At 42.3% G+C, this 12,816-nt stretch overlaps 1 protein-coding gene across 1 annotated transcript; it reads left to right on the plus strand.

Annotated features, from left to right (window-relative positions):
* Window positions 1–10,823: 10,823 nt before the first annotated feature.
* Window positions 10,824–12,607, plus strand: LOC101673277 (importin subunit alpha-1-like). The gene has a single exon (XM_045067016.1). The coding sequence runs from the start codon at window positions 10,853–10,855 to the stop codon at window positions 12,440–12,442; it is 1,590 nt and encodes a 529-aa protein (XP_044922951.1). The 5' UTR covers window positions 10,824–10,852; the 3' UTR covers window positions 12,443–12,607.
* The last annotated feature ends 209 nt before the right edge of the window (window positions 12,608–12,816 follow it).

The following is a 12,816-nucleotide window of genomic DNA, read 5'->3' on the forward strand; positions in this document are numbered from 1 at the left end:
TTTTCCAAGCCAATGGCTTTGGGGAAATGTTCTCCTTGTGCATTCCCCTGTGTGCTCCTCTCTCTGTCTCCTGCCCTTCTCTGTGACTATGGCTCCCACCCCTCCATGCAGCATTCATGATTCATTTCTCCTCTAAATCATGTCTCCAAACTTCCTACCTTCTTCTATGTGGCCTCTTCTTTTCCTTTAGTTGCAGAGTTTGTTCTGTCAGCCTTCAGGTTGATTTCTGGGGTATTTGGGATGATTTGATATCTATTTTGTTATTCTCTTTGTGGGACAAGATGAGCCTAGGGTTCTCCTACTCTGGTGCCATTTTGAAAATCTTATAAAAAGGACCTTTATAGTGACTGTAAAAACTTTAAAAAGAATCATAGGATGATCTATGCCATTAAATTGAAAAATTAGTGGAAATAGACAATTTTATAGAAAAATATAATACTTCAAAACCTATTCAAGGAGACAGAGAAAATCTAAGTTTTCCTAGGACTTTTAAAAAATTTAATGAATAGTAAAAATATACTTCCCTAAAAACACTAGCCAAACTATTTCATCAGTTATTTTTAACAAATATCAAGGTACTGATGATACTTGTTTTACACAGTGTGTTCCAGAGAATTAAAAAACAAAAACAAAAAACAAAACAAAACAAAACAAAACAAAAAAACAAGGCAAGTTCTCTAATTTCTTTTATGAGGCTGGTATTATCTTGTTGCAAAAATTGGTCAAGGGCAATGACCAATTATGAACAAAGAAGTTACATGCAATTCTCACTCATCAACATAAAAGGAAAAATTCTTAGTAAAATATTAGTCCAAAATTGAGGAAAGGACAAATCATCTAACATTAGAGATCTAACACAATAAATCTGTCATTGTAGTTTATCACATGAGCAGATTAAAGAAGAAATTATATGGCCATCTCAATAGATGTAGGAAAAACATTTGTTAAATTTCAACAGCCATCCATGATAAGAACTGTTAATAGACTAAGAATAAAAGGCAGTTTCCTTTGAAGGTTTCTTTAGAATCAGCTGGTGATAGGATATGGATATCTGCCCTCACTGTGTCTACTGAACATTTGCTGAATTTCCTTACCAGAGTAATAAGGCCAGATACAAGAGCACAGTATATAAGGGCTGGAAAGGAAAAAGCAACTCTTTTCTCTCTCTCTTTCTCTCTCTCTCTTTTTTTTTTTTTTGTAAATGACGTGAAGGTCCACATGGAAAATTTAAGAAACTACAGGTAAACTGGAGGAACTAGTAAGAACAATCAGCCAAGTCGTTAGATTCAGATCAATTACAGAAACCAAAAGCAGCCTCAAACAGCAGTACCAAATGACTGACCAAGTAATCTTAAATCTTAAAAAACATACCATTTACAATATTATCTTCAGCTCTCAGGTTATCAGTAGTACAGCTATAAAAAATATGACACCTTTATAGAAAAAACTAAAAACCTTACCCTAAAACTTAGCAGAGGATGTAAATAAATGCTGAAACATACCACATTCCTGGATGAGAACACAAGATTGTAAGAGTTTTAATTCTCCCCAAACAATTTATAAACTCAATGCAAATCCAATAAAAATCTCACTCATCAACAGTAACATTCTCATAAAATTTTTCATGGAACACAAAATGCTTACCCTAAAATTCATATGAACCAGTAAAGGGCTAAGAACAGTAAAAAATGTTTTGAATAGTGGTAGTGCCATTGACAAAAATTCAAGCAGAGGCAATGGGAGCTGAACAAGGTAAAGGGAGATCCAAGAGGTATGAAGATATTCCACAGCTATAATAACGACAATGGATGGTGATGTGAGGAGTGGGATAGGATTGACAAATAATGTGACAGAATAAAAAATCTAGAAACTGACTCATAAGCATCTGGTGACTTAAATGATAAATAGAATGTTATAAATTATTAGAGAAAGGATGGATTCTTTTGTAAGCATTGCAGCTACAATGACTGTTTATATGGAAAAAAAGATGCAGTTAAATCCCTACCCTTTACTATACAGGAAAAATAAATTCCTGGTGGGTTAAAGACCAAGTGTAAAAAACAAATTAGAAGTAAACCCAAGATGTTTTTTATTTTTAGTACTTTTCGATATGCTTAGCTTATTCTATAGTTAAAAATGATTGAAGAAAAAAATAAGTGAAACAGATGCTCAGGGAATGATGTTTTTTTTTTTTGGGGGGGGTAGATTTTCAGAAAATCTAAGTTGCAAACTATTTCTGATAACCATAAAATAGGCATTTTCCAATTTCCCATGGTTAAAATGGCCATGAAGGCCAAACATCAATATACTAGGCTGCTGAAGAACATTGTGTGGCTTCTCTAGCTCCTTATAAAAAAGAGGAAAATAAAACCCACTTCGTATGGTTGTGTCTTTTATGTCTTTTATGATCTTTCATGGCAAGAGGACAGGACCCCTACTCAATATGCCTCGGTGAAGTAGAAAGCTTGGCTCAAGAGAAATCTAGGGGCAATAATAAGAAACGGGTACTGTGCCAGACACTAGGCAAGGGCTTCACATCCATCCACCCATTTATTCCTCACAGCAACAGTAGGTTCTGTTGCTACTCTGACCTTGCAGATGAGTGAACACACAGGGAGGTAAACAGAGCACAAGAGAAACAACTTGTGTCTTCATGTTCATGGTCAAAAAAGCACTTTGCAGAGATGTCTAATATACAGATTTCTAGCACTTTTGCTTAGAGGTGGTCCAGGTGAACTCCTGTTCCACATTTCCTATGAAAACTCCAAGATCTGAATGGCTCACTAACACTTCGGGATGTTTGGGGGAACCCAAGGAAGGGCTATGGTCTTAATCTGTGGTCTGTGACATGGGGCACATGTAGGGTTGGGGCATGGGGTACAAAATAGGGATCGCATGTGTGAAGGAAGAACCCAGGGAGAAAGGGCCAGCTGGTTATACCGAAGACCTTAAGAGCTTTCTCTGCCATTAGGGAGGCTCCCATGAATTTTTGAGGAGGGGTTGATGCAAAGAAAACAGGATTATGGGCATTCCAAGTGAATGTACGCCAGAAACATAACATGAGAGGGAGCATTGAAGGCTGGGAGACCGGTTAACACTGCTTGCTGTGTTAGTACAACACTAGATAAAATTAGATTAAATTAGAAACCTAAGTTTGTGGCCATACAAAAACCAGAAGAGATGGGCGAGAAAGACATTGTCACAGAGAAATCAGTAATACCTGATGGCTGAATGGGTGGGAATGTTAAGGATAACTGAAGTTTTCAGTTTGCGTGACTGAGAGAATGATGACATTGGAAAGAAAAGGAAAGTTAGAGTAAATAACAGGTTTTAGGGGAAAAAACAAAATTCAGTTTTAGACCAGTTGAATTTGAGATGATGGATAAGAAACTATCATTTAGGATTCTTAGTTGGAAGAAACCAAAACCCACTCTGATTTAGCAGCAAAGGAACTCTGTAAAGGATCTTGGGTATTCTGCAGAATCTTCAGGGACTTTATTTAAACAGGCTCAGAGTTAACTCACGCAGGAACAGTGCCCCATCCCAAGTTGCCCCCCAGCACAGCATCTGAGCCCTGGACTCTGTAGCGGGCACTGCGGATTGCCTAACATTGGGGCCTGCTTCCCTCAGCCCCAGGGCAATTGCTTCAGTCAGCAGTCCCTCCAGGCTGCTTAGTCCCTCCTTCCTTATCTCACAAGCACCTGACATACAGGACAGGTGCAGCCACTTGGTGCAGACCTCACAGCCAGGCTGACATTAAGTTCTGCTGGGAGAGTAGGGTCCAGCTTTTTCAGCTTTCTAGTGGGATGTAGCCTCTGTCCCCCACAAAAGCTCATTAGCTGTTGGAAGTCTCCCAAAGTAGGAAAGGGGATCATATGCCAACCAGCCCAAAGAGCGTTCAAGTACAAGTCCCGATCAGGGGCTTCGAAAGTTTGGGCTGGAGCTCAGGGCAGAGGATGGGTTTGGCATTATAGTTCTGGGAAGGGATGTTTCTCAAGTTAGGGATTCTTGGTCATGATGGTGTGAGATCATGGCTGAGAACTGAAATTTGGAGAAAATGGTATTTAGGTGTCTGGGAGAGTGAAAGAAGGGGCATGGGACAAATTAGGCAAGAGAGAATTGTCTGTGGAGTGGCATGGTGTAAGTGTGGGAGAGGGTCATAAGCCCCCAGGAAAATATCACTCTCTTTGGAATTAAGAGTTCAGCATTAGCTATCCTGGACATTCCAAACAGTTCCAGGGATGTGGCAAGCTAGTGGTGAAGAAGGAAAGGACGGTGGTGTAGTCAGATCATTTATAAACATTATAGAGAACATACACTACACAATTGTAGGCAGTGTGATTTGTGCTGTAAAATTATTTACATGCTCCATTACTGGTCCCTTATGGAGAGCTTAGCTCTAGAGTGCTGTTTAGCAATTAGCTTTATGCATTTTCCTAAATACTTAATGTTTTTTGGCCAAGGCCTGGGCAGTGAGGGGCAAGCTTTATCAATATTTGAAGTCTCTGGTTAAGTGTAGAAGTTCTGCATTAGTTTCTGCTGATGTCTGCTTAACAGTAGATTGCAATCATGGCACATTAGAGACCGATTATAGGTGAGACACCTGACATGTGGATGAGCAGATGAACTTTTTCAGTGCCCCCAGAACCAAGTCAAGAAGCTAGTTCTTTTGATTTCTAGGTGAGTCAGAGATTTTGTTTCAATTCAGTCAACAGGAGGCAATTAGTTGTCTTCTCTGGAATGGACCAGAAAGGAGGCGAACAGATTCAAATCCCCAGGGGCTTTCTGTTCCACAGGTGTGTAGGATTTGGCTGGGTTGAGGTTTGCCCCCCCCCCCCCATGAAGGCCAGAGTGTGGCAGAGAGGCAGTCAGCCTGAATGGGTGTGGTGTGTGATCAGCTCCCAGCTGGGAACAAATTCCTCCATTTTCTGCAATAAAAACTCAACCTATAGCAGTATGGAATCAGAAGAGACTACTGCTCATGGATCAGTACAGCCTTTTGCCAAATAGATAGTTGGGCAGTTGGTGTCTGTTTTAAGGACCTTCTCAAAATTCTAAGTTTTGAGAAGTATTAAAAGGAGGTGAAGGCATGGAAGTGGGGTTATCAGAATGCTTAGAGAGGCAGGAGGTCAGGCTGAGAGGCTGTGTAAGGGAAAGAGCCGTCTGAGTAATTGAGTCATCCTGAAGGCTTATTTGTTGAAGTTTTGGGAAATGCCCTTCCTGATAAAAAGAAACAAATCCTGTGTTGTTCTAAGCTGCTGTTAATGGCTACCTGATCTGACCACCCCCACCCCCAGGTGAAAGTGATCTTTCTGTCTTTTAAATTTCTAAACTTTAATCCTATCTCTGTTTCATTTGGATCTTAAGGGTTTCTACTAAAGCCATTACATATCACATCAGGGGGCACTTTCTTAACTGGGAAGCAACAGACAAATACTAGTTATTTATATGTGTAGTATATAAGGATGTCAAAACAGAAGAGTCTCAATTGCTGGGATTCCACACACCCACCAAACACACATTTCGGAAGTGATGCACGAGAAGATCTGTGTGGACTTGGCCAAGGAGATTTCTGAAGATCAGTCTGTCACTGTCCACTTATCTCTCTCCTTCCAGGCTATGTAGCTGGAGCTAAGAATTTAGGAAAAGAGGTTATAAATAAGGAAGCACTATTTTTCTTCCCTGCAGCTACATAAGAGAGGCATCAAGAGAAGGCAGGAGTCTTCTGATCTTTGTCTCCTGGAGTATGTAGGACCCAGACATGGAAGGTGAAATGTGTCCTGGACTCCACCTGCCTGGTTAGGGAATGAGGAAAGATGACTCATTTGGATAGGAACACCACTCACAGAGATGCTGGGCCAAAGGTGACGTCTTTGCTTGGAAAGTAATAGTGCCCAGTGCCAGTCTAGGGGTAGTTCTCCCATTCCACTCAAGAGCTGCCTGTAGGGGTGAGAGTGACCCCAAAAGAAGGTTAGGGTTAGCAGATCCTGAGGCTGGTGAACATTCCAAGTTGCCAGGCCGTGTCCATATACAGGAGGTTGAAATTAGAGGATTCTCCTGGGGGCGCCCATTCCTTCTATCCCCAGTCAAGTAAAATCTCTCTTATTCCTTGATCCTCCTCCCTCCCCATCTCTCCTTACCTCCCTGACTTGGAGGAACCAGAGACCGTTTGGTGAGCGAGTGAGGGACAAAAGAATCGGCCGGCAAATAAAGGAGATGAGTACGCCTGCCGTTCTTTACCCACTTCCTCTGTGAAGCAAGACAGAGTTGGAGGCAAGGAGAAAATGGAGTATGGTGTCGTGTGATTTGGTAACAAACTAGGTATTTGAATTACTGAAATGAGACTGTCCTATAACCGAAATCCTTTCATTGTCTGAGAGGGCATACAGAGATGATGAATCCTGCAAATGATTTCACCCAGGGTCCTGGACAGCACTAGCCCGCAGATGGATTGGAGCTGTCATTGAAGGAATAGTGGGAGGGAGGAATAAAGTTTTCTGAATGAACCCCGGAAGTGCCACTTGCTCAAGAAATGGCTTCCAAAGGGTCCTTGAGGATGGGAAATCTGTCAGATTCATCTTTATGCCTGTAGTGCTAAGAATGTATGGTTCTTGAATGGTAGATCTTCTTGTTGAATCCTGGGTCTTGGGGCGCCTGGGTGTCCCAGTGGGTTAAGCCTCTGCCTTTGGCTCAGGTCATGATCTCAGGGTCCTGCGATCGAACTCCGCATTGGGCTCTCTGCTCATTGGGGAGCCTGCTTCTCCCTCTCTCTGCCTGTCTCTCTGCCTACTTGTGATCTCTGTCAAATAAATAAATAAAGTCTTAAAAAAAAAAAACAAAAAAACCTGGGTCTTGACCTAGAGCAGCAAAATTCTCAAAGTTGTGAAGTGCACATCAGAACTGCCTACAGGGGCACCTGGGTGGTTCAGCAGGTTAAGCCTCTGCCTCCTGCTCAGGTCATGATCTCAGGGTCCTGGGATCGAGCCCCACATCGGACTCTCTGCTCAGCCAGGGGGCCTACTTGCCCCCCCCACCTCCGCCTGCCTCTCTGCCTACTTGTGATCTCTCTCTCTGTCAAATAAATAAATAAAATCTTTAAAAATAAAGTAAAATAAGATTATCTCACATTAAAAAAAAGAAGAAGAAGAAGAACTGCCTGCAGGGCTTGGTAAAAAATAGATTACTGGGCCCCATATCTAGTGTTGCTGATTCCATAGGTCCCCTGAGGTTTAGGGGAGACAGCCTCTTCATGGTCGAGTTCCCAGCTGATTCCCATGCTGCTGGTCAGAGGACCACACTTTGAAAGCACTGGCCTAAAATAAATGGTAAAGGTAGGGCAGGGCTATTCATGACTTACTTTATTCATTCACTTGTTCATGAAATGTAAGGACCTATTGGGTGCTCTGTGCATGTGCAGGCTGGGCCTGGGACCACGAATTTGCCCTGTGAAGCGGTGGCATTTCCACCAGGCAGGAGGAATGAACAAGCTGAGATTAGAGAAACACTCCTCTTTCACATCAATCTCACGCGATGGTTTTGGTTTCCTTGTTTGGCCTACTTCTAGTTGGAATTGAAGCCCTGCTTCATATTTAATAGAGGCTTTTGTTCTCCCTTCACACAATATATTGATTCTTATAATTGGGCCATTTTGCTTTTCCCAAACTACATTACCCACATTAACAGCTAGCTTAAAATGCCATTATAAAACCATACGGGTCTTAGTGGAAGAGAAAAAAGGAAATGAACTTCTCAGAGCTCCATCTCTTCCAGTAAGGCATTCCATGGATGGGGAAATCTGGCAGTGTTTGCTTTTCTGATTCTCACTGGCTACAATCCCCCAGAGCTTTCTAGTTGTCAGGCTAACTGCTTATTCAGCTCTGCCCTACAGACCCAGCATGCTCGAATATGATAAGGGCAGGGGTCCCCCATTTTCTTTTTCCATTCTTTACTAATAAGGCCTCTGATCTGTGAGTCTGGGAAAATATACATTTGTATACCATCCTGGGCTTTGGTCTGTTGCACTGGAAAATCAAGAGGGCTATGATTTCTATAAACTTGTAGAAATTCCCAGGTTGGCTACTCAGATCCATTGAAGTGACTCTTTATTTAATACCCTCGGGATGACTTGGCCAAGGGCTCATTTGCTCATTCCAGTGCCTCCAAGCTGGATTTTTGACATTTTCATTAGTATCAGGTTTATAATATATGTGACTACTTTGATTTGAGGGATTTCTCCATTTTTTACTACTGGTAGCCAAGTGTCATGAGGAAAGAGAAGAAAATATCAAAGGTCTGTGGAAGGACAAAGCCTCACAAACCTAGTCTAACTGAAAGAATGCTTGCTTTTCAGGTGCTGACATACCACTAGACACAATCAAGGCCTGTATGTGTGCTTCAGTTGAACTCAATTCAGCCCATGTTTAATGAGGGCCTGCCAAGGGTAAGCCATCATGTCATCCCTGAAGGGGGTGCAAGATGGGAATTTAGTGATAAAATGTCACAATATTGGCCTTCTAGATGCTCAAGGAGGTTGCTGGTGGTTAATCTTATATATTAATTTTGCTGGGCCATGGTGCTTAGATACACAGTCAAACATTATTTGTCATGTTTCTGTGAAGGTGTATTTTGGATGAGATTAACATAAATTGGTGAACTCTTAAGTAAAGCAGACTGCCCTCCATAATGTGGGTGGGCCTCATTCAATCAGTTGAGGTTCTGAATAGTTCCAAAGACTGACTTCCTCCAAACAAGAAGGAATTCTACAGCAGATGGCCTTTGGACTTTAACTGTAGCTTTGGCTCTTCCCTGAGTCTCCAGCATGCTGAGTTACAACACAGATTTTGAATTTGCTAGCCCCCATAACCTTGTGAGCTAATTATTTCAAATAAATATCTTTTCTGTATATATTCATCCTGTCTATTCTGTTTCTCTGGAAAACCCTTACTAATACAGAGGTTAAGACACAGATTTGCACAAACACACGAAGCAGATTGCATCATTGGGAATACAGTGTAGGGGCAGTTATATGGAACTTGTTAAGAGCCATGAAATGTGGGTGGAAGGTCCACCATGATGTGAATGGGGAGAGAATTCCTAGCAGACACCTAAGCCACGTGCAAGATCTCATCAGGGAATAGCAGAATTGTTGCCTAGAGGACTGGCCATGAAGGAGGGTGGTGGGAGATGCAGGTGCAAATGTAATTGAGACAAATTGTGGAGGATTATAATGAGTTTAGATTTTATTCTGTATGTTAAAACTATGGAAAGAAGAAAGAAAGAGAGGACAGCTTTGTATTTGGGAAGAGCATTCTAATAGCATTTGGTGGGATTTATAGTAAATGGTAGGAGAGGACAATTGATGAAGAATTAGAAACTGAGAGAACAGACAGAAAATAGTTAGCTAAGAAAGGAGAAGAGAAGCCTATATTTCATAGGACCATCTTCCTGAGAAAGAGAAGAGACCAGAAATACACAAAGGAGAGAGAAAATTGAGAGAAATACACAAAGGAGTGGCACAAAGGCAGGCACACAGGTTGAGAGAGAAGGCTTACAGCAGACTTCGAGGAAGTTTTGTGTTTCAGGGGTCAAGCCATTGTTAAGGTTTCATAGTTTCTCTCCGATGAGTTTATCCTGAGCAGACTTTTCCAGGAACAGAATCTAATTGGCCAGATCTAACTTAGCAATGTTGCCGATTCTGTGTTATCCGCTGCATTTGTGTGTATGTTTATGTTCTGTGTCCTCAGAAGAGCCAAGGGATACTGTCGGATGGAAATTTTGGCTTTATAGTTCTTCCATAGCAGTTTCTCCTACAAAGCATACGGAGAAGTTGCCAGAATGAAGGCATAGCTCCTGGTGTGCAGCAGGCATCTAGTAAGTATCTGGTGAACAAAGAAACATGTATGAATGGCTCTCAGAGCTGATCAGAGGATTCAGAAGTTAAACCGAGTGTTATATTTTCAAATGCTGAAAGCTAAGTGCACACACAATTGCATTTGTATGCACAGACACACACACACACTCAGACACACACACACAGGCACCAACACACAATGATTTGGTGTCTGTCATTTTGAATGCCCTGGATGGCACAACCATCAGATCTTTGACATCAGGGAAATAGCTTTGGTTCCTGAGAGAGAGGTTGAAGAAATGTTTCAACAGCATAGAAAGAATGAGTTTACTGTTGCTTACATGAGAGATTTTCCATCTTGAATACACATTGGAATTACTCCAGGAGCTTTAAAAAGTACTGAAGCCTAGGCTCAGAATTCTTTGGAACAAAATCTACACTGAGAATTGGGATTTCTAAAAACTCCCTAGGTCATTTTATGTGTAGCTCAAGTTGGGAACCATTGTTTATGCCTCTGCTGTCCACTTTGGTAGCCACCATTCTCACGTGGCTATTTCATACTTGATATGTGGCTAATTGGAATTGCGATGTGCTCCAAGTACAAAATACACATCAAATTTGGAAGATTGTTGAAGATGATATGAAAATAAGACCATAAAATAATATCTCATTGATTTTTATATTAACTGTGGCAGGCAGAATGATGTTCCCCCACTTGCACCCCTCCCCCCAAGGTGTCCAAGTCCTAATCCCCAGAACCTGCAAATATGTTACCTTATGTGCAAGGGGCTTAAGATTGATCATGGAATCAAGCTTGCTAATGAGCTGACCTTAAATAGATTATCCTGAATGTCCAGGTGAGCCCAAAATAATCACAAGGGCCCTTACATGTGAAAGAGGGAAGCAGAAGAATCAGTCTCAGAAAGACTTGACCCGCCATTGCTTTGAAAATGGCAGAGGAGCTGAGCCGGCCGTGTAGCTTTCTCCCTTTGTCTCATAACCATGTCCACCAACAAGAATGCTAATTCACCAGCTGCCCGCCTTAACAGATTCAAGAACAAGGGGAAAGACAGTACAGAAATGAGGCGGCGTCGAATAGAAGTTAATGTGGAGCTGAGGAAAGCGAAGAAGGATGACCAGATGCTGAAAAGGAGAAACGTAAGCTCGTTTCCCGATGATGCTACCTCTCCACTGCGGGAAAACCGCAACAACCAGGGCACTGTAAATTGGTCAGTTGATGACATTGTCAAGGGCATAAATAGCAACAATTTGGAAAGCCAGCTCCAGGCTACTCAAGCTGCTAGGAAACTGCTTTCTCGGGAAAAGCAGCCCCCCATAGACAACATAATCCGGGCTGGTTTGATTCCAAAATTTGTGTCCTTCTTGGGCAGAACTGATTGTAGTCCCATTCAGTTTGAAACTGCTTGGGCTCTCACCAACATTGCTTCCGGGACCTCAGAACAGACCAAGGCTGTGGTCGATGGAGGCGCGATCCCAGCGTTCATTTCCCTGTTGGCATCTTCCCACGCCCACATCAGCGAACAGGCTGTGTGGGCTCTAGGAAACATTGCAGGGGATGGTTCCGTTTTTCGAGACTTGGTTATCAAGTACGGTGCAGTTGATCCGCTTCTGGCTCTCCTCGCGGTTCCTGATATGTCATCGTTAGCATGTGGCTACTTGCGTAACCTTACTTGGACACTTTCAAACCTTTGTCGCAACAAGAACTCCGCACCCCCACTAGATGCCGTCGAGCAGATTCTTCCTACCTTACTTCGTCTCCTGCATCACGATGATCCAGAGGTCCTGGCAGATACCTGCTGGGCCATCTCCTACCTGACGGATGGTCCAAATGAACGGATTGAAATGGTCGTGAAAACAGGAGTTGTGCCGCAGCTTGTGAAGCTTCTAGGAGCTACCGAATTGCCCATTGTGACTCCTGCGCTAAGAGCCATAGGAAATATTGTCACTGGGACAGATGAACAGACTCAGGTTGTAATAGACGCAGGAGCGCTTGCTATCTTTCCCAGCCTGCTAACGAACCCCAAAACTAATATTCAGAAGGAAGCCACGTGGACGATGTCAAACATCACAGCTGGCCGCCAGGACCAGATACAGCAAGTTGTGAATCACGGATTAGTCCCGTTCCTCGTTGGTGTTCTCTCTAAGGCAGACTTTAAGACACAAAAGGAAGCTGTCTGGGCTGTGACCAACTATACAAGTGGTGGGACAGTTGAACAGATTGTATACCTCGTCCATTGTGGCATAATAGAACCATTGATGAACCTCTTAACTGCGAAGGATACCAAAATTATTCTGGTCATTCTGGATGCCATTTCCAACATCTTTCAGGCTGCTGAGAAACTAGGTGAAACCGAGAAACTTAGTATAATGATTGAAGAATGTGGAGGTTTGGACAAAATCGAGGCTCTACAAAACCATGAAAATGAGTCTGTGTACAAAGCTTCATTAAACTTGATTGAGAAGTATTTCTCTGTAGAGGAAGAGGAAGATCAGAATGTTGTGCCAGAAACTACCTCTGAAGGCTATACGTTCCAGGTTCAGGATGGCACTGCTGGGACCTTTAACTTTTAGCTTGTACAGCCGACGCAGAAAGTTGTTTGTGGTGTGCTTTATTTGGTAGAAGTTTGTCTTACTGTTTCTCTACTAAGAACTCTTTTTAAATGTGTTTTGTTATTGTAGCACTTTTTACAACAAAACTCTACTTGACCAGTTCCAAACGGTAAAAACTGTATGAAGCTCCTCCTGCCAGTGGGTTTCTTATTTCTATGTGGACCCTCCTCTCTTGCAGTGTCCTGTAAATAAAGACTAAATTCCACCCTTTTCTTTAAAAAAAAAGAAAGAAAGAAAGAAAGAAAATGGCAGAGGAGCCACTGGCAAAGTAACATGAGCAGCCTCTATAAGATCCAAAAGACAAGAAAATAGGTCCCTTCCTACAGACTCCAGAA

This window comes from Mustela putorius, unplaced genomic scaffold (genome assembly GCF_011764305.1).
Source record: "Mustela putorius furo isolate JIRA1106 unplaced genomic scaffold, ASM1176430v1.1 tig00003870_pilon_pilon_pilon, whole genome shotgun sequence".
Classification (NCBI taxonomy): Eukaryota; Metazoa; Chordata; class Mammalia; order Carnivora; family Mustelidae; genus Mustela; species Mustela putorius.

Excerpts from the sequence above, each read along its gene's own strand:
- LOC101673277 (XM_045067016.1), top strand. The coding sequence starts at position 10,853 with ATGTCCACCAACAAGAATGCTAATTCACCAGCTGCCCGCCTTAACAGA.